The sequence below is a fragment of the Trematomus bernacchii genome, unplaced genomic scaffold (genome assembly GCF_902827165.1).
Source record: "Trematomus bernacchii unplaced genomic scaffold, fTreBer1.1, whole genome shotgun sequence".
Classification (NCBI taxonomy): Eukaryota; Metazoa; Chordata; class Actinopteri; order Perciformes; family Nototheniidae; genus Trematomus; species Trematomus bernacchii.
In genome coordinates this window covers 11,072,843-11,098,046 of record NW_022987803.1, presented here as the reverse complement: position 1 = coordinate 11,098,046, position 25,204 = coordinate 11,072,843, and the positions used below count along the sequence as shown (strand labels likewise).

The 25,204-nt window shown below is 42.5% G+C and overlaps 1 protein-coding gene across 1 annotated transcript in view; it reads left to right on the top strand.

Moving 5' to 3' along the window:
• LOC117498323 (kelch-like protein 29) overlaps window positions 1-25,204 on the top strand; it is a 205,540-nt gene that overhangs the window by 141,651 nt on the left and 38,685 nt on the right. The window contains 3 exon segments of the mRNA XM_034150343.1: window positions 347-459; window positions 947-1,093; window positions 12,950-13,148. Coding sequence (XP_034006234.1) covers window positions 347-459; window positions 947-1,093; window positions 12,950-13,148 — 459 coding nt within the window.

The following is a 25,204-nucleotide window of genomic DNA, read 5'->3' as shown; positions in this document are numbered from 1 at the left end:
CCCTGAGATCTGACAGGAGTTCTTTAAAGTGGTCCAGCTAATCCCAAATCCCACTTCCTGCTTTTCTCCACCTCCTGCCTGGGCTGTGAGCGATCGATGCCCCTCGTTGTTTGTCCCCCGAGCTGTTTTGAGTTATTAGACTTGTTCTCCCTCTGTCTCAGGAAGATATACACGATCTGTGCTACCTGATGCCTGCTTTTTCTGTCTTTGCTTTCTACGTCTCTGATCTTTTTAAGGATGTCTAAATGATGTTTTTCTCCATCCTAATCAACCTGCCTGTGTCTTTGTTCGTTTGTTGTTTTTGTTTCTCTGTCTGTCTCTTTTCAACCTTGTTTATCGACTCCAGAAAAACAGCTGACTGCAGCTAATTGTCTTGGAGTGCTGGCCATGGCTGAAGCTATGACTTGCACGGAGCTCCATAACATGGCCAAAGCTTTTGCACTGCAGAACTTCCCTGAGGTGGGTAGAGATTTAGCATCTGTCCTGTCAGTCTAATAAAGGATTCCTGAGGAAGATACATGCTGGATCCAAAATAATAAATGTACTAAAATAAATACAATTATGAACAAACAGAAATTAAATCAACTTGAATTAATTACAATCATTCATTATATAGATATAATGCCTATAGCAATCAATACATGAATACATTACTTTTCGGAAGCAGTACATTCACAAGGAATCACTAAGGACAGAACGATTTGCTCCGCTGCACAGTACGGATAGAAAATATGTTGCTTTTCTGACCTCAGCGTCATCTCTAATGCCTCTGCAAGTTTATTCATTAGCCATCAAAGAAGAAAACACAAATAATAATTCTAGTTAACCTTCAACTAGGGAGCTGGATGCAGCTATTCGTCAAGAACCTTTTACAGAGTGTCAAAGGGCTTGGAGCTAATTAAAGGGTCCCATTTTGAGTTTGACTAGTTTCTTCCTTGCTGTTCAGGTGGCAGGAAAGGAGGAGATTTTGAGCGTGTCCAAGGACGATCTGTTGGCCTACCTCTCCAACGACAGCCTGAACACCAAAGCTGAGGAGCTGGTCTACGAGACGGTCATCAAGTGGATCAAACGAGACCCCAACACCAGAGTGCAGGTAATAAAACAGAGGGCTGATGAGTGTGTTTGTGTGTGTCCGACACTACAGTACACTTAACCAAAAGGAGCACACCCTGTATGTGTGTCATGGGACAAAGAAGTGAGATAAAACTCACGTTACAGCATATGTGTGGTGGTTCTATAGAGAGGTACACAGCATGGAAATCCAGTAAAGTGACTCCCTGTTTTCTATCGGTGGTGTTCATCAATTTATGTGCCTCAGATGCATCCTAACACAGCAGTTGTTCATAATCCCAGGAGTGCTTTGCCCTCAGAATGTGCTCTATTCTTAGTTGCACTTCATTTGTTTGTGAGACAAAGTACCGCATGAGAAAAAAAAACACAATAAAAACACAGACAGCAGCAGTCCTTTACCGTACGCCTAACCGGTGGGATTTATTCCTAGAGGCTGTTAATCATAACCCGAGGTTAAAACCCCCAGAGAGGTATTGACACTCAGGTACAGCAGGTCAAATTTTAACAAACGTGGAATCGATAAGCCTCAAGGTCAGAACGTCAGTCCACATTCACGAAAAATGTAAATGGCCTGCACTGCATAGGATATCCATCCAGCGGGGGGAAACCTCATGTCATGAGATTTTTATGGATTCACTCATGGAACCTATGAATTTAAAGCTGATGATTTTTAAAGTATTTTGTAGCTGTTTAAAAAGTGGAGATGAGATTATTATCAGATGAATTACACCGCTCCTTCACTGGAGGAGCCATTCTTTCAGAGTAATGTCTTTTCATCAACCTGCACAAAGGGGAACTGCCTCAGATCAGCTGGATCAGTTTTGGCACACACCTCGGCAATCAAAGTCACTTTATTGGGAACCACTTTTATGACCCATCCGTTTTTTTTTTTTACCTTTGTATTAAACATTTAACATTTATCCTTTGAAATGTAGAAATCCATCAGGACTTAAATGTGCTCTAGGGGAAGTTTGAGAATATTTTGTGCAATACAAAGATTAAGCACAAGCCATTGGAAGCAGACGTTTCTATATACATGTACATGTAGGAGCTGAGACAAAATATAGTGGGATTAGCTTTTATGACATGGTGACTGATAAATCCATGGTGGCTGATGGCAAATTAGACCCGGTGGTCCTTCAAATTCACAGGGAGCCACAACAAGGTCGCTGCACAGTTTTTAGGAGAACATGCGACCCCTGTCATCTGCATCGAAAACCAGCATCCAGTTCGGTCCAGCAATCTCACACTCTAATGGAGAGGTGCAGAGGTGAGTTACTCAGATGAAGTAGAAGAAAAGAGAAATGAAACATTTTCCCGGTTGTCTGAACAACTCCACCGCACTGGTTCCTGAGACGAGACACCAGGGTCACCCCGTCTCGAAAGAGAGCGGGAGAGGGAGAAAAAGGAGGGGTGGTAAGACAGTTGGAGTGAGAGAAAGAATCGGAGCGAGACAGAAGGACAGATTGATTGAGAAACGAGAAAGAAAAACGAAGAAAAGGGATTGGAGAAAAAAAGAAGGCCCTGTGTTCTAATCTCATATCCAACAGTTTGTGCCTCTGCGCACAGCCATGACATCCAGGCAGGGGAGATGTGATTGAGCTCTCGGTCAAGCTCAAATCCCCTGCCCATGTGTGACCGAAAAAACAACTAGCAAGCCTTGGGCCTGCGGAGAAGACAAGGGAGGAGTGCGGAGAGAGGATAGTCTGCTTCCATCATGCCACAGGAGAAGGTTATTTGACCCAGAGGGCTGAGTTTACACGCATGGTCCGTCCAGCACAGCTCATCATCCCCCCCCCCGCCCTCCCCTCCATCCCCACTGCCCGTTTGGAGGCAGCGAGCAGCGAATCACTACCCCCGAACCTGTGACACTTTTTAATGACATGTCAGGGCAGAATGTCACAGCTCTGCTCAAGAACTCCAGTCATGGAAGGGGAGGGGGGAGGGGGGGGGGGGGTCGTAATGCCCTGATCGAAGTTTATGTGCGTTTGCATTCAACGGAGCGCACGCCAATGTGTGTCTTTGTACGTGCATGTTCTGTGGGTTGTAAGCTGCGGGCTATAGAGTGGAAAAGTGGCATATTGAAGGCGCTGGGTAAATAATATGCAATTTTCTCTCTCCGCTACGCTGTCACTAACATCCGATGGCACCAGGAAGCGTGGCCCGGACATCGCTTAGAGACATTTTGAGCGTTAATAATGGTTTGCTATGAGAAACAAAACCACTGAGTGAAATAGAAGAGAAAGCTTGTCAGTTTTCCTTGATATGAATATTATTGCAGCTGTTTATATTATATATGTATATATATTTGACTATATTCATGAAATAGAGACTACAAACCCTTTGGCTGAAATGAGAGATTGATAGACCTTAAACAAATCTACAACAATTCTGATCATCATAAATCTATAAGGAATAGTATAGATATTTTTCGCAATTAGATAATGTGCTTTCTCGGTTAGAATGACATATGTTGCATATGTTACAAATACTGCCAAGAAATGGTAAGCTTAGCATTTAATGAACAGAGTATTGATCTTGGTAAATGGACTGTACTTACATAGCGCTTTGTCAGGTCTTTACGACCCTCAAAGTGCTTTTACATACTAAGTCATTCACCCGTTCACACCTCATTCATAGAGCAGTACCACTTGCTCTAGGGAACTAACATTCATACATATTCACACACCGTCGTGAGCAACTCAGGGTTAAGTATCCTACCCAAGGATTCATCAACATGTTGACATTAACTCTGATCAATAAAAAGCAAATAATGTCAATGTCAAATAATAATAATGTCAAATAATCTTAAATCCTTTATTAAAAAAGCTATCAAATGTTTGCTCAGTTGGTCAGACAGTATAATAGTTAATAATACATATTTATTATTTAAATTATACACACCTCAATGTACTAAAACCTCTTAACATTCATCCTTTATTGATCGTAAGAAGCTACATCTGAGAACTAAATCTGCCTCCGCATTCAGCCAACAAGAAACTGGATCCATAAGTGAAGAGGCGTCTTGTGTCATGTTTTCTCTGTGAAGGTGCTTACAGGGACAGACCTGCCCTTCTTTTGACGCAGCGCTCTTTTGTGGGACGACCACAGACACATGGCTCCAATTATAACAGTCCAGTCTCCTGCCAAATCCCTGAATAGGACCGCCATTACGCCTCACTTGAACATATTTCATAAAGGATCCTATCTTGCCAGGTGACTCAACCTGACAAAAGAGCCTGATTAATTGGCTCTTTGGAAAGTGGCCAACTAATGTAACAGCTAAAAAGGACAGTCAATTGTGTGTTTTCATGATTAAAAAGGCCAGCCTTGCCATTAGCAGAGACCTGCTGTCCACTCATCAGAAATAACAATCACCTGCCCTGCATTTGCGGCTCCCATGCCGTATTGATACGGTTAAAGGTATTACATAAAACCTCCTACTCTAAGTTATTAGTTATATTTGGTGAATGTATTACAATAGACTCTAGTAAAGTGACAAGGTGATTTTATTTGCTTCCAGTGCTCATTAAGAGGGAAAAAAAAAGAACAAATGATGCTATCATTATGTAGAGTATAACATTATCAAAGGACAAAAATGCTTTGAGGCTGTGTAGGGATATAAACGTTTCCCTCAATGTTTAACATTTTCATTTACCTTCAAAACCACAAATGACCCTTTCACCACAGGCATCACTTTTAATCTAGTCATTTTCTTTTTAAGCTCCAAGTTCAAACCAGAAACTTTTCCTCGCCACGCACCCCTAAAGAAAAGGTTAATTGTGTTTTTTCAAGATGAGGAGCTATGTGCCACAACAAACATCCTTGAAGAGGAAACGGAAGCTTGCAAGCAGAAATGTACGGGTAGGCCATCTTCAGCATGACCTGTGACAAATAGGCACTCTTGAAGAGACGTAGCAAGGCAATGGAGATTGATGCATATTGCAGTCTTTGCTTTTTCTCTGCTCTCCAACTCACATGAATACAATCCTGCATGTACACACACACATTGAGAATGCATCGGATGTCACTGTTCATATCCCAGTCCTGTGCTCAAACATTCACACAAGACTAGAAATCATTTGTTGCGGTGCGACTCGCGTATTAGAGCGGATGGGATCTGATGCAAGCCACTGAACTCCGGACCGCGTTCTCATCTGTGTCCTTTGTCGTCCCAGAGTGCGCTCAGTCCTGATGTGTGCAGCCAGTTGAACCGCAGTCACCCAACCATGGAGGCTGCATAACCACAGCGAGTCGAAATGTGCCTTATTTCCACTGGGCTGCTCTTAAATAAACACACAAGGGTTCCATGAGCGATACGGCGAATAGAGAACCAACAAATTACGCTATCCGTTCGACGAAGCAATCTTCTGTTTTCCCAAGATTCATGAGGAGTGATAAAAAAAATTGCAGCGCTGTACTGTATAATGGAGGGCAGATACGTAAGTTGCTACCATCACATGTCACAAATAATTCAGTGAATTAAGAAACAAGCCAGAAAGTTTTATGTTAATATACAGCCAGCAGCCGTTCTTACAAATATGTTTTGTATTAAATGAGCGGAAGAAAGCTCCTTTCTTTTTTTGTTGAATGAAGTCATGCTGAAAAAAGGCCTCAGAGGAGAACACATTGCACCTGTCAGTAGTTGCTCAGGGCAGCAGTCAGCGTCTGTCGTCCGCTACATCTCTCTCCACCCCCTCCATCCATCCTCCTGGCTCATATGCACACCGAGTCGTGCCGTCACAAAAAACACACAAACACGCTCAGGAAAGCATTTCATGAACCAAAATGAAGTGCCATTTACAAGACCGTATTTTATGAATCCATTATGTGTTACTACGCTAAAAGCACATACGTATTTCCTCACACAAACCTGAACACTCTGAAAAGGACACAACGAAGCTGTGGTCATTTCAGCTGAGTGGGTTTGTTAGCACTCTGAGGCTAAACATGGGCACGTGCTCTATTGAACACACATGTGTGAACCTTTGAGAGTGTGTGTGTGTGTGTGTGTTGAATTTGTTGTTTATTTCTTAGTTTTTTCATCTGCATCTGCATTTTTAGCATTTGCCTGTACATTTTTCACTCTAAAGCAGAAGCTTACTCCTATCTGCTCAGTGCAAATAAATATGACCGTTCCTGTGTCATTTATTAGATGCTGCCATGACACTGAATCGTTTCACACACACATATGGTAAGAGGCGTTAGTCCTCGCTGACAGTAGTAAAATGGGAAAAGCTCAGTGGACATTTGTCATCCGTGTTAGCGTATGGCGGCTCCCCAGCTGCTTCTCTGCCGCCCCTGACAGATCTGAGAGGCTCACTGTTAGACACATTATCCCTGCCGCTCACCGGGCTCAACCCATCCACATTGTGTGTGTGTGTGTGTGTGTGTGTGTGTGTGTGTGTGTGTGTGTGTGTGTGTGTGTGTGTGTGTGTGTGTGTGTGTGTGTGTGTGTGTGTGTGTGTGTGTGTGTGTGTGTGTGGGTGTGTGTGTGTGTGTGTGTGTGTGTGTGTGTGGTGTGTGTGTGTGTGTGTGTGTGTGTGTGTGTGTGTGTGTGTGTGTGTGTGTGTGTGTGTGTGTGTGTGTGTGTGTGTGTGTGTTGTGTGTGTGTGTGTGGTGTGTGTGTGTGTGTGTGTGTGTGTGTGTGTGTGTGTGTGTGTTGTGCCCAGGAACTGTGTTTTTTTTTGTGTGTGTGTGTGAAAGGAATGTGTTTTTTTGTGTGTGCTGTGCAGCAGTGAGAAAGACCATTAGAGGGGGGGAGTCACAAGGTGTTATCTGGGTTGAATGTCAGAATACAAGTGGAAAAGCATATGGACTCCTCATAAATGATCCTTGTCCGAGGAAAATGGAAGATGGGGGGGGATAGCCTGTGTGGGCGGACTAGCTAAAAGTAGCGTATCCATATGTCCTCAGACTCCTGTGAGCACTTTCCATATGTTCTACTTGTTGAAAAAGCAACCTCCTTATAAGGAATGTAAAAACATCACGCCATATTTTTCTTTTAAGGCACAGTAGGCTCATTAGCCTTTGCAGTATGGACTGTAGCTATAATAATATGCATCCATTAGACGCCATCCCTGTTTTGAAAGCACACAAATATGGTTACATGAGTAGGCGAGAAGATGAAAATGACAGGTCACACCATTCGTCTGGAGGGACAGAGCTTACATTCACTCAGCGTGCCTGAGCCTGTGCATGAGAGAGCGATTGCTCAAGAGGTTGTTGGAGAGAAATGGAGTCGGATACACACCGTCTGATGTCATCCGCTGAGTGCAAGCGCTGCACTCATTGCTCGGAGTGTCACGAGTACTCTTAAACACCTGCTTAGAATCTCAAACATATAGATAATTGAAATCTAACCCTTTTTAGCACATATATCATGCATCGAGTGTATGCAGTCTACACTTAATGTGTGATTTTGTTCGGTCAGTATTGTAAGAACAGTCATTTCATTTCCCGCTATGACCACGTAAGCCTCAGTTCAACAGGAGGGCACACTTTGGGAGAATGTATGTAATCCCCTGGGTATATCTGCCACGAAAAGAGATTTCATCCGCAAATATAACGGATGAAAATTATTTTGGCAGCTTGGATGAAAAAAAGGGTGGTTTAGCCAGGTGGAGAAGATGGAGGAATGAAAGGACTAGACTGTTTAGAGCTGTTTGTATTTTAGTATTTTCCATACAACATCTCAACAAAGGGACTGGAGTAGAGGATTATCATGGTGCAGCTGTGTTGTCGAGAAGGATATGCCTCTGAATTGCTTATCATTTCACTCCGTGTTGTCACTTGCACTTTCTGAAAAAGGTTTTGTAGGCGAAGAGTATACATATAAATCCACAAACTGATTCGCTGCATTGAGGGAGAGATCCAGCTTGGCATTTAAAAGCTGTGCAAAGCAAATCTGGAATTAATCCTGTAAAGATAAAACTTGACACAATTTAAACATTCCTCTTTAAAGGATTACAAATAAACAGTAGGCATCTGACAGTTACACAATCGAACACGTCAATGGTGGTTTTGTTATTCCATGTTTTACCTCGGTTTTATTTTTGCTGTCTTTTTGCTTTAATTTATATTTGAGTATCAATCAAACTTGTCAACTTATTATTGACATGTTTTATCTATAATGAGGTTTTATGTTCAGCGAATATTTACAATTTAAAACTTTCTCCTATAGAAGCAAAAAAGGGAAGTTAGTCATTAAAGTAATTAAAGGGGCTCTATTATGGTTATTAGGGTTTCCCTTCCCTGTAGTGTGTTATATAGGTTTTTGTATATAAATGGTCTGTAAAAGATAAAATCCCGAAGTTCCACCAGCGAGTTTCTCTCCCTCTATGCAGCTAACCAATCAGAGCAGACTGAGCTCTGGTTTCAGACAGAGGATGTAAAAAGGAGCTGCAGCTCAGGCAGTATGAGGAAAATAAAGACCTTTTTCAACATTAAAGCATGAAAACAGTAGAGGCTCAAAACACAAATATGAAACCTCAGCATAATAGGGCCCCTTTAAAAAATCATGTGTTTCGACAAGGTACCTGCACTGATCAATAGTAGTATTGAATATTAAACAGGCGTAAACCTTGATTGTCCACAAGATGAGTCTGTAGTGCAAAGATACCAAAAATGCAAGAAAGTAAACATTTCCAATAAACTTTCACCAAAAAAAGGTATTTTATCACCCCAAAATATAGTCATGTTTTGTTGAACATGCAACAAAACAGTCTTTGTTTCTTTAAAACAAAACCAGAAGATAAACAAGAACCTGTTTGCGTTTATTCCTTCTTGAGTAGTTCCAACTGGCACCAAGCACGACTACTTTTTTTTTTTTTTTTATGCAGGGTCTGACACTTTGGATTTGAATTTTAACAGCAAGTGTGCAACTTCCCCTCATTTCCATGCCGATGTATGCATGTGTGGGCGGGAGAGCGAGGAGCGGGAATGGAGGTAGCAACGAAAAGAGAGAGTTGGTTAAAAAGAAATGGGTGAGATAGAGTTGGATAGAATTTCTGATGAAGAGTTCATTTTTTATATTTCTCCTAGAAATGGAGCAATGGAACAGTCAGGAATAACTGCTCTACACTGAAATAAAGTCATCCTCTCTCTCTCTCTCTCTCACACACACACACACACACACACACACACACACACGCACACGCACACGCACACACACAATTCACAACATATTCGAATTCCTGGTTGTTTATTTAATCAGACGTCAGCCCATGTGACTTTACATTGTCTAAATCTTTTTAACCAGAGTTTCATTGAATCAATGAACCAACCGGTTCAACAAGTTTGACCTCAAACAGCACATGATTAAAATGACAGTGCAATCAACCTGCAGCTCTACTGCTAGTCTATCCATCTGTCTCTTTCTGTGTGTGTATATACGTGGGTGTGTATTTAGGTGGATATTTACGTGGTAGCGGCCCTTACCTTTTTGCAGGCACCAGATGCTGTCTCTTTGAGGTAGTTTTACTGCCATTTTAAAAACGTTTGGCAAGTGAAGAGAGACCACAACAGATGTGGGTTTGTGTGTAGCTCAGACCCGCAGATGGAACAGTAGCAAGCTTGTCTTTTCTTTACTTCATTTTCCCACAGGTAAAGGAAAGTTAACTTGGTGTGCATGTTGTGTGGATGTGGTTTACAAGGTACCATGACAAAACTGCTAATGAGAACACGTGTGAGCTCAATTGTTAGCTTAGTCTGTCAATCACGCCTCAAACTCTTGACCCGCGCCTCCCAATTCATCCGCTCTCTGAATGCTGCGAGCAGTTTGCTACTGAGCTCCCAGAAGACCGATTTTCTATACTCTCCTATTCCTATTCAAGGTCATTAAACGGACAGGGATGCATCTGGGACAGGTCATGACTTTATTGCCTTGTAAAATGCATAAATACGTTCTCCAGCCCACCTGAGCTGCATGTTTTCGAACTGTATAGAAGCAGAATATTTGAGATGCAAACTTCACACCACAGAAGACCACTAACAAATTCCTAGCCCGTCCACCTGCTGTTCTGAATATGAGCAAGATGTCCACAGGCAACCCTAGACATGTTAGCACATTTATTTATGTTGTGCCACTGAGGGCACCACCTGGCTGGAACTGGCCCATATTCAGCTTTAATTTAGCACCGAGGGTCAGTAATGGACCTACTTCAGATGACCTGCTGATACATGAATGATCTCATGAGCCAGAACTGACTTTAAATACAGTCATATGCAGTTCGTTCCTCCTTTACTGAAAAAATACATTCTAGTGATTATTTTTCCAATCTAATTTATTTTCTATCTATGTTATAAACAGATGCAAAAAAGGCTTTGAATACATTCCTCCTTTCCCTAAAATAAAATCAATCTAATCATCAATCCATTTTCTCGAAGGAAGATGTATTTATGTCAGGACGAAGTGATTGTTGTTGTGATACCTGTTTTGGCCACGAGAGGCTGCAGTACACCACACCCATATATTAAATAGGACTAAATAATGTATGTTTTCTCAAGGGGAGTTTAAGCTTAGCACAGATTAAATTACATTCCTAGTAAAAACAGGACATGACCATCCTTTTACATAGCCTACGAAAACACACTATGTACTTTGATGTAAGAGTACATGGAGAAATTGTAAACCCAACAAATCAGATTTACAAAATTGAATACTAAAAAACAATGTCTCACTTGCATCTCGTTTGAAAGAAATATGTCTTAAAAGCTTTTACTTAAGTGTCAAAATATATTTAAAAAATGTGCCCCCCATCCGATTACTGGCATTTAATGAAAGATGTCATAAAACAAAAGTCGCCGAGATTAAGGCAGACATGAAAACAATAACCTGAAGCACCTCTGTTTGTGACATGACTCAGTAACTATCGGGGCAAAATCTCGCGGTATGGGGGCACTTTAATTGAAAGCAGTATTTTCTCCTCACCTTGTGAATCTTCACTGAAGAATATCTCAGGATGCGACACATGCTTTGACTTTACCTTCTTGCTTTATTAGCGCTGGGAGCGAGTGCTGGTGTTTATGTGCATATTGGGGTGTATCTTTGATAAAATGTTTAGTACGTCTGTGGAGAGGGGGAAAAGACAGCCCCATCTGCAGGACGCTGCTTTGCTCTCAGGGCTCGCAAAGAGATGTCATCGGCAGATTTCCCTGAGTGCCGTAGATCCGTCTCATCCCCTCCTGTTCCTCTCGATCTACTTTCCCTCTTCTTGTCTTGTCTCATTCTGCTCTTCTTCCTCCTTTCCTTCTCTTCTGTCCTTGCTTGCCTTCACCCTCTTGTCCTTCGTCTCCCTTGTCCTTCCTCCCCCATGCCATTCCCTCCTCTCATTCTTCTTTCTCCACCATCTTATTTCCTCTATTCTGGTCAGAAGCTCTGCAGGACATTGTTAGAAACCAAATGGGACACATGCCAGAGTGAAAAGGCCTCAGGTGGGAGTAGGGAATGCTTAAGCAGAGTGTCAGCTTATTATGTGGTCTCCCCTGAATGATGTTGCTCAGAGTCTGTTGTTTTTGTCGCTGTCCCCTGCACGTCTCGGTCACGTCGCTCTGAGCCGAGGGGTCATCGGGGTCAATCTCCACCCAGCTCTCTGTCGTTCTGTCCAAGCTTGTTTACAGCTTTTACTGTCGACATAGATGAGGCTCCCATGGGAGTACAGACGGGCACACAGACATTTATACACACACATGCTGAAAGAAAAATGAATAACATTCGGCAGCAAGAGCTATAGAAAAGGTTACCATGGCAACAGGCTGTCCTCCCTCCATGGCTGAACACCTATACATTAGCACACATGAGTATATGCTGCCCAGCAAAGGAGCAAACACAAGTATTTTGAGTGCAAACATGCACTCAAAATACTTGTGGTGCCGTAGTTGAGTATTTTAATAATTTTGGTTCACTCCACATCATTAATTATCTTAAAAGCCTGCTCATCCTGCTCAAATCCTCACCTTAAAACACACCTTAAAGCAAACGGTGAACATTTTAGGTAGAATTTCTTTATTGTTGGATTTTAAAAACCTGGTAAGTAGCTTCTTTGGATCATCACTTGGCATCAATGGGTTGTGATTAACCAGAACTGTGTCTTAATCTCGCTTCAAAGGAACATTAGACTCTGTAAGATTTCATTTGGAGCCGGAAAAATCAGAAGCAGAATGTGGGAAGCGGTTAGATACCCCCCCGCTGCCTCGAAAACCAAATGCGCTTATGAACGTGAGATGGTGAGCGGATGTGACTGAACACTTTTGTGGCTTCTTGTTTAATGATGAATCACTTTTAATGACTGAATTAAAAGTCCCTGTAGTTGTTTTTAAGTTTTGTTTGGATATGTACAGGCGCCAAATACATAAAAAAAAACTGCGACTTGGAGATTCTTCTTGTCTTGTCATCCTTGCCTGGGCATTTTGTCCTTCAGAAATATAGAAACCGAAAAATGACACATGCAGCGTGGTAAGCCCAGGCTTTGAGGGCCTCACACTGACAGTTACTGATCTAATGGTCACGCTACTACCAGGTTTCCTTACTATAACAGCACATGCTTTTATCGCTTATAGTTGTTTTTCCTTTCTGCTTTCATGATATTATTTCGAAGAAAACATGTATAATGAGGTTGGGAGTTAATCCAACTGTTCTTTGCTAAAGATGTGAGAGTCTGTGTTGACTGACTGTGATCTGCTGTGTTTTAAAGCTATTTGTTTAATGTTCACATCAAACCTCTTTGATCATCCCCTGGCAGTTTCAATTCCAGTATAAATTAATCTGCAAACACTGTTTTAGTACTGTTTACTTCTGTGTCCGTTATGTTATCTTAGCATTGCTCAATGATTGCCTTCAACCTCATTTCCTTCTTCTCCTTGCCCCCTCTCTTGTCAGACTCTGTCAGACCTGCTGGCGGCGGTGCGTCTCCCCTTCATCCACCCGTCCTACCTGCTGAACGTGGTGGACAACGAGGAGCTGATCAAATCGTCGGAGGCGTGTCGCGACCTGGTCAACGAGGCCAAGCGCTATCACATGCTGCCCCACGCGCGGCAAGAGATGCAGACGCCCAGGACCCGACCGCGACTCTCTGCCGGTAAACACAAACACACTCGTATAAAGAAGGATAAACTGATGTGCATCATCTTTGCCCCGGGGTGACCTGAGAACAAGGTGGCAGTGACTTTATCTCCCGCCCACCAGCGTAGTTGACCCAGAACACATCGCCAGGATCTATTCACCCACACACACATACTGTATATCCGTTGTTCATATTTGACTGCTACAGGGTGACACACAGGTCATGTCTCTATGAGGACAGCCTGACTTGCCATTGCAATGTATTGATTTGAACCCACAACAGGAATGAAATGTAAAAGGACTGTAAAATACTTAAATGTACATAAGGTTATGTTTCCAGATGTCAGCGCATGTTTTCCTTTCTAACAAAAGTCAAATGGATTGGGGTTACAATGAAAGGTTGAAACCATGAAGGCTTCCCAGGACTTCTGCGGGATAGGGAACGATCTTTCAGCAAATCCAGCGCATAAACGTCTCCTAACGAGTTATTAAACCAGTGAGGCACAGTCAGGTCTGTCATCTGTTTCTAAGCAACCGGCCAACCATTCACAGTCTCACCACCGCTGATGTACAAGCCATTGAAGACCGTGTTTGTTTACATCGTTACATTCAAAGAATCATTCATGGAAATTGGAAGGCGCCCTGCAAATTGCTTTTGGCCGTCAGATTTTTCCCTAAGGTCGGCCAGGACCCCCCCCCCCCCCCCCCCCCCCCCACACACACAGTGAAAATAGGCCTAATTATAGTGTCTGCATGGCATTATGAGCTTCGCACCAGCACACCTTCCCATTCCGCACAAGTTATTTTCTGCTTGGTAGAATAAAGATAATTGCCTAACAAATGGCACTTTATGGAGAGGTCTGTGTAGTAGCCAACGCTGTTTTCCAGCCATGTTGTGTGATTATTTGCCACAAAACAAACATTGGCAGAATTGGGTGTGGTAAATAATTTTGCATCGATAATGACCTGTAATACTGGTCAAATTATGCTTTTATAAAGAATCATTTGCCTCTTGAGAAAAGACGTTTGTGGCGTCATACGGGCTGAGCCTCAAACCATTACTCATCCTCGATCCAGTAGTTTGTCTTTTCTTCTTGAAGCATTTTCTGTCAAGGCCCATTTTATAGTCTTTGGTATGTGCATATCTTATGCCTCCTACGGCCCCATTATGCTGGTTGAAGTGTGTATTGATTCACAGCAGCTCGTGGCTCTGTACAACAGAATTATATAAATGCTGCCGGGATGAATACATTCATGATGCATTATACCCCCATGGCAAGCGAATGTGAAATATATGCAAGTTTTCCCGATCAAGTTTTGAACCCCTCTGAAGCTGCAGCTCTTATTATGACTGACTATGTGGACTGAACATTTTGTCAGCGTGTGTAAAACTGCGTGTGCACTTCACTTGATATACAGATAAACACGAATATGCTCTGACATTTTGTGTATTCTCCAGGCTTTTTTTATGCCTGTGTAGGCGTGATTGTCCATGTGCATGCATGTATTGCTCAGCCATCTGCTGCATTGGACAGGGTGGGCTCTGCACAGCAGGGGGTACGGTCACCGGGATGCAGGGGCGGTGTGGAGACAGGCAAGTGTACATGCAGGACAGCCAGAGCAATAAAGAAAAGACCTTAAGGAGAGTTTGAGGTTGTTGAGGACAAGAAAGAGAAGGGACGTGGGACAGAGCAGGTTGGGATGTGGTCAGAGAGTGTGGGGGGGGGAGAAGTAGCCAGGGGGATAAGAAATGAAATTTGAAGGGCAGACATTTGATTGAATGTATTCCTTGAGCATGTGTCTACTTGTGTAAGCAGTAAGTGTATGTGTGTGTATTTTAAATGTGCGCAAGCAGATGGGCACCACCTGAGCTGGGTTGATAAGTTTGTCGAGCGGAAAAAGAAAGGAAAACTGCCATCCGTGAAGCACTTCTTGCTGAGCGCAGTCAATCTGTGAGCGTGTGAGTCGCGTGCATACGAGGGTGTAGCTTAGTGTTTGTGTTCAACACAGTGTGTGTGTGTGTGTGTGTGTGTGTGTGTGTGTGTGTGTGTGTGTGTGTGTGTGTGTGTGTGTGTGTGTGTGTGTGTGTGTGTGTGTGTGTGTGTGTGTGTGTGTGTGTGTGTGTGTGTGTGTGTGTGGTGTGTGTGTGTGTGTGTGTGTGTGTGTGGTGTGTTGTGTGTGTGTGTGTGTGTGTGTGTGTGTGTGTGTGTGTGTGTGTGTGTGTGTGTGTGTGTGTGTGTGTGTGTGTGTGTGTGTGTGTGTGTGTGTGTGTGTTAGGCTGCACATGTGCACACGTCTGAGTACTTCACACATTCAACCTTTTTACCGGTGATAAATGTGAGTTGAATAACATTTTTGCAGCCTAGACTTTTCATTTACTCTTGTGGGACAGATTTTTAATTAAGATCCTTTTATAGCTAGACTCAAATGTGTGAGTCCAACCATAGAGGTTATACTCACAGTGCATATGTCCTCTTTCATTAGCAAAGGCCCAACCATACTGCATCACTGAGGCCCATAGCAATATTTAAAATAAATGTAGTCAAATAAAACAGATAAAGATATATCAGCTGTTTATTTTGAATGTAAACACTTAACAAAAGCAATTATTTGTTTTATTAAGATGTCAATAGTTAAACTTTTGGGGAAATGGGCTCATTGACTCTCTGGTTTTTGTATTGACACAACAAAAAATAAAACTGTGTTAATGAATGAGTTTTAGAGTTACATTTAACATTTAGAAGAGTATTTTAAACGGTTAACTACTTCTGCAGTTCACAGAGGAAGAAGGTGTTGTGTCTTACAGTGTGGGACTTAAACATTTAACACAGTGAACAGACTACTAAGAGTGACTGTTTTCAAAAGACTTCATATTTACATTAACTCTTTACTTTGACGTATCATACAACAACACAAACAGATCTGTGATAAGTTAATATAGGCAACACAATAAAGTGTACACACAACATTGACATATTATCACCTAAAGCTAATAAAGCTAATGGCTAACGTGTTCTCCAACAGTGGGTCATTTACTAGTGAAGTTGGCATTAGTTTGACTTGTGTTTCTCTCTGACTGACTAGAGTATGATTAACTCTTCTTTAAGCGACAGTAAAGTTACATCAAATGTAACCAATTAGATTAAGACTCAATAGAGGTGAGTGGAACTGCATAGTTCACAATTGACACCTTTTACCTTTGTTAATATAGACATATTGAGTGGAGAGGCTTTTAATATTACATGATGATGGTAGTAACTAGGCGAAATGTTTATTAAGCTCATATATCATGTCAAGGATAAAGGAACCCATTAATATGAATATTAATGGCCTATGACGATTCACTTTGCAATGTGTTCGTAAGATGGAATAGTGTGAACTTAAAAATGTAACAAAAAGGCCGACATCTTAATGAGTACTTGCTCCATTAGCCGTAAGCTCTAAAAAAGTTATTTCTTTTGCAGCTGAATAGAAGCAGCCAGATGGTTTCCACACACCCTTTCATTATCTTGTTTTCCCAGGTTTTCTCTTTATAAAGAGTCCCGCTGTGCTGCGTTGTTGCAATTTGTTTTTTCACTTAATAGCTCAGTTTTTAGTGATGGCTGATTTTTGTATTGGTCCCTCTTGACAGGTCCTGGCCCATCAACACATTTTCACTGGCTGTGTTCCAGTGCAAAGTGAATGGCTGTAGTTTCAAAACAGAAAAGTACATTTATAACAATGCTGGAAAACATTCGGAAAAACTTCTGTTTTCTATCAAAGTTACGACAAGGCAAGAGTCATAAAGTCTGCAAACCCACCAAGACATAAAGTTTATTTTTGAGTTGCCTTGCTGGCTGAAATCGTTTGCATGCTGGAGTGTTTTATCGAGTGGATGCTCTGCCCATTCATTTTATTAGACTCTAATTAAGGTTCCAAAATATATTCAGCATAGAAACTGGCTGTCTGTGATTCTCAAATTAAAACATCAAGAGAAGCTGAGTATGCTTGAGTCTTCGTGTGAATGTGTGCGAGCAGATGGCGTTATTGTATCTTTGTTCAACATTTTGTGTGTGTACTAATTTTAGGGATACCTTTTTCTACCTCGTCTTTCTGACTGTATGTCACTTCTCCTGCTGCACTAGTTAACTTTTCATGAATGCAGGGGGCTGCTGTTTTGTCTTTGTTAACAGCCTGCTGTCTTCCTCATTTGGCCAGAAAAGAGTCTTGGGTAAACTGAAAACTATGAGTGTCTCATAATGATCCTCGGTGTTTTGCGTACAGTATGTGTATCCATTAGCTGCTAATTGGTTAATTAGAGTGTGGATGTGCATCTGATTAGCTGTCATTAGACTTTCCAGGGGATCGGGGGGGTATAAACAGCCGCTGGCGCTGAGAGATGTCTCGCAAATCTTTGTTGTCGTAACATGCACTTTGGTTTGTTACACCTACGTGTGTGCTATTAAGGAGCAAGAAAAGTTTCCTTTTGTTATGCCTCCTGTGTGTGCCCCCTGATAAAGTCCATACAGTGTTCCCATTTCCCTCTCTCCACATGTGTCGCTGTGCTGGGCTCCGAGGAGGGAGAGAGCGCCAGAGCAAACTGTTAACTCAACCCAGCCAAGTGGAATAGCACTCAGACAAATGAGCAGTAATGACTAGGAGACGCAGGGGTCCAGCTCCGCTCACACTGTTTCTGTCTCGCTCACACACACTCACACATTGTTATCCCTCTTAAATATATACACTGCAGAAAGGAATCCTTAAACAGCAGCTACATTTTTTTTCTCAGCCTTATTTTCTCTTTGTCCACTTCATCGTCTGTAATCAAGCATTCGTATATATGGAAAGGTGGAGTAGTCGAGAATGAAGGAACAAGCACAGCAGCAGCAACAGGGGGAACTAGAGATAAGAGTTTAAGTATGCAGCAGGTTCACTCCACTGTTTGTGTACACGCGTTTTAATCTATGTGATTATTCCTTTCACTGGATCAGAGTTTAAAGTGTTTTTTTCTTCTTCTCCCAAAACTGAGATCAGGGCTGCGGCATGTGTTGACATGAAACCTTATTGACCATTTTACATTTCAGCAGCAGAGCCCATTTCTCGCTGCGCGGTGGTCTGAAAATGGCTGGAGTGCATTAGCCCGCACAATAGCTTGGCTTGCATCCAAAGTTTGGAGACAATAAAAAAAAAAAAAACCTGGCTTGTTCTGTGAGGTCCGAGGCCCGTAGGCGTGACATTCATCCACTCATTCACACCTCGGCCAGCCGGCAGCTCCTGGGAGGCCGGAGAGGTCCACCAGCACAAAGAAAGCAGAACAAGATTCACACCTTGTTAGGGGAACATGATCAGATGTCTTTTCCTCTGAAGTCTGCCACCTACTGCTTCTGGCTCTGGCTGATTAACACTCTTTTCGCCCATCGCCTCAACGTTTCCTAAAATGCCCCTCGTCAACGCTGACAGTAGTTCTTTTTCATGGATTGATTTAATTGATTTGTCATCCTCCTTTCTGGTTGTACTGCACGCTAACCATTTAGCAAGTCGAACGCGGCGGGGAAGATGTCAGAAGTTTCCAAAGACAATTATGAGCTTTTTTTTAATGTCAGGACTCTGTTGATTATTGTCCTGCTCTGTGTAATTATTCAGCCTGGTTTGTCTTTTGGAGCCAATGCAGCGTGAGATTACTCACCTCTCAAACTGGAAAGCAAGATGCGTGAGAATGTGCCAGAAATGTCTTCATCGCTCTATGTGAAGAGTGCCCTTCAGCGGATCCTCTTCCGATTTTATTTCTGGAGTCTGAGATGGTATTTGAGGCAGGGAGGTGAGGGTGATGAGGAAGAGGGAAACGTAGTGAGCGAGAAGGAAAAGAGAGAGAAAGTTTAATGCAGCTATTCACAGGAGAATTGAGTGTGAGTTTTTGATATTCCTTCAGCTTATAAGGGAAATCTCAAGCAAACATATCTATCTCTGCTCATAAATGTAACATGGAGGCGGCAAATCCAGATTAGATAACCTCTGAATGTCTGCAGGGGCTGCAGCCAAAATCAAAGTTCCATCCGCTTGACCTTTTGACTAGTGACTACTGTCAGCACGAGCTACCGAGCAGGAAGGGAAGGGAGGAAGGGAGGGGGAGACAGGTGAAATATTGCCAGAAAAATTGACTCGTTTTCTTCCTAGAGCTGGAGTTCGTGCTCAGACCAAAAGCAAGCAGCATTTACAAGAACACGGATGAGCCTCAGCATCGCTCATGCCACAGCTGGCACCTTAACCTGCAGCAAGGCTGCCTCAGCCTCATCCAATATTCAACAGACAGACTGAACCTGCTTACAGCTGTATCAGTGCATGTGCTGATGGTGCAAATTGGGCTATGGCTGCATCTGTGCCTGCATGCATTTAAATAGTGAAGATGTTTTTGGGTCATAAATACAAATGAAAAGAAACACTTCTCACTTATTAGCTAGTTTTGGTTTTATCCCAGTCTTTTTTTTTTTTTTTGTGTCCCAACTTTATTACAATACATGGACGAGAAGTAAAATGTCATGTGCTCGGCTTGCAGCATTGAAACATTCATTTTAAAAATTCAACAGGAACATCTTTCTCCATTGAAAATGCCCCAGTTACTCTAGGAACTCCTCAAAATCAACTTTGAACAGGTTTCATTGGGAGTACACTATGTTTTTACTGGCAAGTAGATCCACCAAAACCTGTTCAAAGCAAGGATCACCCTGAGTATTGGGGACACTGTTTCTCGAAAGACACAATGCTGTTGAATACATTTGATTTGATTTTACAATGCTGCGAGCACCATAAAGCACAAACCTTGATTTTATTGGAGGTGAAAATCTCAGAAAATTATACATTTGAAACTAGGACAAATAAGACAGAAACTCATTGCATGGCTAGAAACCAATTAAGATATATCAGTCATTTTAGTGTACTCACACTTTGAACATAGTTCGTGGACCCCTTTGCTTGAGTTTTGCTCGACAAACAACAAACGTCAAAAAATGTGCATGCACACGCACTTCAAATTGTGCACATTTATACATATTGTACCTTCCTGGATGATGTTTCGAGGGCCTTTGGCCCCTTGATCCTCACCATAGCAAATGAACACCCTGGGAGAGAAATCATAGGCTTAGGGAGGGGGGGAAAGAGAGAGATTAGAGAGAAGCGTTTGAGATAAGAGGAAATGGTTATGGACCAGCAGTGAGATATGAATGGCTCTGAGCTCTGAGAGACAGACTGCCAGTGTCACCCAGTGAGACAGTTTTCCTGTCATACAGTATATGAATACATTCACACACATATATATTTAAACATCTGACACCTTTATTAAACCTCAGACAGATTTGTCTCCTCACGAGACCAGACCAGATGTTGGTTTTTCATTGTCTTCTGTGTATTCCTGTGATTTATGTAGGTAATGGCTGCCTGCAAAGCGACCACATTTCCTTCAGGATAATAATTCAGTTAAACACGATTGAGAAATGAAGCTTGATTGTTCATAATATGACAGTGTGATCAAATATTTGAGCAACGTAGTCCTTAATAAAGTATGCTTGTGAGTCAAATTCGTCCTCAGTTTAAATATGTACTCGTCATAAAGAGGATGTACAAATTGACTTCATACAGTAGACCATTTCAGGGTCAATAGCCTAATGAAAGCCGATCATAATCAATGATGATGCAGTGCGTCTGTTGCAGATAGGTGGGTGGTTGCTGAGCTATTAACATCAACAGTGCTTCTTTAGTTTTGTTCTTAAGTGATCAACGGACAAAGCAATCCAAGACTGAGCTGACCATCAATTGCAGTTAATCATATTGTTTACCATTCTTTGGAAACAATTTATGCAACAAATATATGAAATCACAGGAAACATCAAGTATCTACTGTTATTTAATTTCCATATGAATATGCATCCTGTTATTGCCCACTGGGAGACGCAGACATTAATGCAATGGTTTTTGAAATGTACACATTCACTGAGAACAATTTGAAAACTAATTCAACTTAGGTTGCATGTAAAACATGGAATATCTATTTTTGTGTAGGATTTTTAAACACTGAAAGAATCTGAAGGATTGGACAATGCTGTCCCTCAAACAATTATAAAAAGTGACAAACAAAGCGGTTTTGACCTAAAATCTGTTTTTGCATCAGCAGTTTTATTTCAGATGCTCATTTCTGTCTGATTCCTAAAGTACATTTTAAAACCTTTATCTGCCAATACAGATGATGTGCTGATGCCCTGCGCGCTTAGTTTACAATTCAGTTTTACAGATCATTTTCAACCTTGGACAACATCCTTTATGAACATTACATGATATGATTAGAAGCTCAAGAACGGTTACTAAAGATTGACAAGGTCGAGAATGACTTTCTGGAGCTTGTGTTTGTTGTTGTCATGATATGAACTCTCAACCATGCATTTATGTGTCAGTGTGCTCGTCTCTGCAACTTTCACAACCCAGTTCTCCAATCTACCCTTGACTTTAACTGCAGCCAAGTGCGGCTGGTTAAAGAAAGGTCACAGAGCTGAAAGACAGGTAAAAAGTGCACAGGGGTGAAAGAACAGGACGCAGTGAAGGAAGATGAAATGGAGAGCATATTGGGAAAAGGGCAACGACTCCTGGGGTTTCAGAGAGAAAGAGAGATACAGATTGTGCAAAGTCTCCCGTAGCTTGAGATAGATGGAGGAAGAGGAAGGTGCCGCTGGGTAAAAAAAAAAGAGTATGAATAGTGAAAGCAGGGTCACAGCATGGGGCAGAGAGCAAGGACACATAACAAGGTGAGATAAGAGCCAGTGTGGCAGCAGGGAGGAGGAGGTGACAGAATCTTTCCGTTCTGTCTTTATCTCTCAATCAGCCTCTCTTCTTCTGGTGTGTGTGTGTGTGTGTGTGTGTGTGTGTGTGTGTGTGTGTGTGTGTGTGTGTGTGTGTGTGTGTGTGTGTGTGTGTGTGTGTGTGTGTGTGTGTGTGTGTGTGTGTGTGTGGTGTGGTGTGTGTGTGTGTGTGTGTGTGTGTGTGTGTGTGTGTGTGTGTGTGTGTGTGTGTGTGTGTGTGTGTGTGTGTGTGTGTGTGTGTGTGTGTGTGTGTGTGTGTGTGTGTGTGTGTGTGTGTGTGTGTGTGTGTGTGGTGTGTGTGTGTGTGTGTGTGGTGTGTGTGTGTGTGTGTGTGTGTGTGTGTGTGTGTGTGTGTGTGTGTGTGTGTGTGTGTGTGTGTGTGTGTCACAGGGAGGGTCCGGCTCAGTCCAGCATGGGGTAAAGCATAGGCGATGTGTTCCTGTCACATATGGATTTCATTCGGTTGACATCGAGTTGGGAGGAAATTAGACACACAAGCTATTTAGAGGATGTGTGTGTGTGCTCCTCACACTCTATAGGTGGGCATCAACTTCACTTTGAGATTCATCCCTTACCCCAAGTCTGTCTGTCCCTCAGAATAAATACTTTTCAGGGCTTTTTATGTCCTACAATTCACAGCCTGTGATAACTTACCTCCTCCTGAGAGATGTTATACTAGGCTCTGTCCAGATGTTACCATGTTCGTCTCAGTTTACGCTCAATGCATGTCGCCATACTGCTTCACCAGTCTGCTGTCTCACTGTTTGTTGCTGTTTTAATGGGCCGTTCAGGGTATTAGCGCCGATATTTATTTCATTAATATTTGAACTGATCAAATGACTACACCTATGTGACCTATGTGGTTGCTTTTGGATCATTTATAGATGCAGCAGGGCAGCTCTTTCAGTAAAAATTTGAAATCCCACTGTGACACTACATACACCAGGAATGTGTTCAACACCACCTAATTTGATACCAAGTCATTACGAGTCCAAGAATAAGACACTAACAATCAAATGTGAAGACTATGTTTGCACCAGGTACTAAAGTAAGAATCTAGCTATAGAATCTATGCAATAAGTTTACTCCAAGCAGTGCTCAAAAGCTGTCCTGAGTGGAGTTTTCATGAATATAGACGGGTTAAAAATATGAAATATGACAAAAGGTCAGTAACAATATGGAGAAGTCTGCATTTTCTTCCAAAAACTGCCAGGGGTATAAACTGCGTCAGAAAAAAAACAAGAGCTGTCAAGACTTGGTTATCCCTTCATCCCCAACTGCTCGTCTCCATTCTTCGATCTTTCATCCCTTCATCCCTCTACCCGACTCCCATCAAACCTGCGACTGACTGACAGCCATCCCTGTGAGGCTTCCTTTTTTCGGAGAACAATTCACACATACATACGCACACAAACACACACACACACACACACACACACACACACACACAAACCCACGCAACCATCGGATCCGATGCCGTGACTCGCCGTCAGAGGTGCCGCTCTCCTTTTGTCTGGCGTTCTGACAGGCCGGTGTTGGGTTGTGTTAGCTCGTGGATGTGTTCAGGGCTTGAGGGGTCAGCCTCAACGCCCAGATGTGGACTCTCCCTGACGTGTCTGGCCAAGCGGAAAGCACCAGAAACAACCCTGCACATGTGCACTAGGTGATAATAAAGACCTGCATGTGCACAGACATTCAATTCGGCACGTTGGAAAGCATGTGGATTTCTTTAAGCTAATTAGACACCGTGGGGGGTTCAAGAAGGAGAACATCTTTGTAGAAAAACAACAAAATAAATTACTCTTGTGTTTTTGTTCAGTTTTTTAAGTTAACATTGTCAAACTCGCAGCGTCGGGACTGTTAGTATTTGTACATCTTCCACCTTGTCAAAAACAACAAACTGAAACAGCGAATAGGATGAGGAAAAGGAGATGAAAAGAGATAATCCTATAAAGGTAGAGAAAACAGTCAAACTTTTCAAATCCAATGAAGTCAAATTGTTGTGATGAAGAGAAATAGAGTACAAACACGATCTGCAATAGCAGCAAACTAATCACCTGGAATAGCAGAGCAAAGTCAATATAATGAATGTGTGTGTGTCAGTATGGTTGGAGGCTCCTGAGAGGGAATACAAAGAGCCTGTTTCCACTTAATCTTTTTTAAAGCTGTAGCTGCGGCTGTCCTATAAAACTACACTCCCATTTATTAGCTGCAGATCCAAGGTGTGCTGTAGGTCTAGGGCATGATGGCAGAAAGCTGTGGAAACGGGCCCATGATGGGAGCATCTTTTACTCGCTGTCAGAAAGGGAGCGTGACTCCTACACCCTCTATATACTGTATCGTCATGACCCTCCTTTTTTTAGCTTGTGTACCTTCGTCCCCGAAGCGACACTGTCCTAATTCTCCTTGAGCCATCACTTTCTTTCTCTTCCTATGTTGAGAAACACATTCTTAAAATCTCACTGAGAGAAAAAAGCACGTTGGCTTTAAGCTGTCCACTAAGTCTAAGCTGTATGTCCACGATATGTCTCAGGCAGTGCGTACCGCTCCGTCTGTTTGCTCAGCCCCGCCAAAGCCAATTGTTTTTTTTGTTATCTTTCTCTTCTTTTACCCTTTTCCTCTTCCTAGAGAAAAACTCTCTGTTTTACCAGCTTTGAAAGAATAAGAGAAGCTTAAGAGAAAAAAGTGGGGGGATGTTTTTTTAAACAGAAGTTAACGACGCCTATGGATGTGCCTTTGAGGCGAGTGTCTGTTCGGAAAATATCGATCCAAGCAGATGAACCAGTGGTTAGCCTTGGTTTGGAGTGTATAAAGATTAGTTTTCCCTCCCCCTCCTCTCTTTCTTTTCTCTCTCTTGAATTCCGTCATTGCTTTCCTCCCACTCTCTCTCTTCTCACACTCTCTGCCTCCCTGGCTTGCCTCCCCTCCACCCGCCTGCGCGCTGCTTACAAACACACAGCTCATTTCTGTCTGGCGGATCGTCGTCTTGCCTGCTCACTGGAGAGGACCCGCGACACGCATGTGGCAGCCTGCCAACGTGTTTGTGTGTTTTGGATCACTGGTGTCTTTATCCAGCAGCTCCGAGTGTGTGTGTGTGTGTATGTGCATGCGTGTCTGAGAGCAGAGATCGGCTGAGGAGTAATAGGGATGAGTGCTGAATGTGTCTCAAGTATCTTCTTAATCACACAAGGCCCTCAGTGTGTGTATACATGAGACCAGACACATCTCCAAGTACAAATGTACACAAATT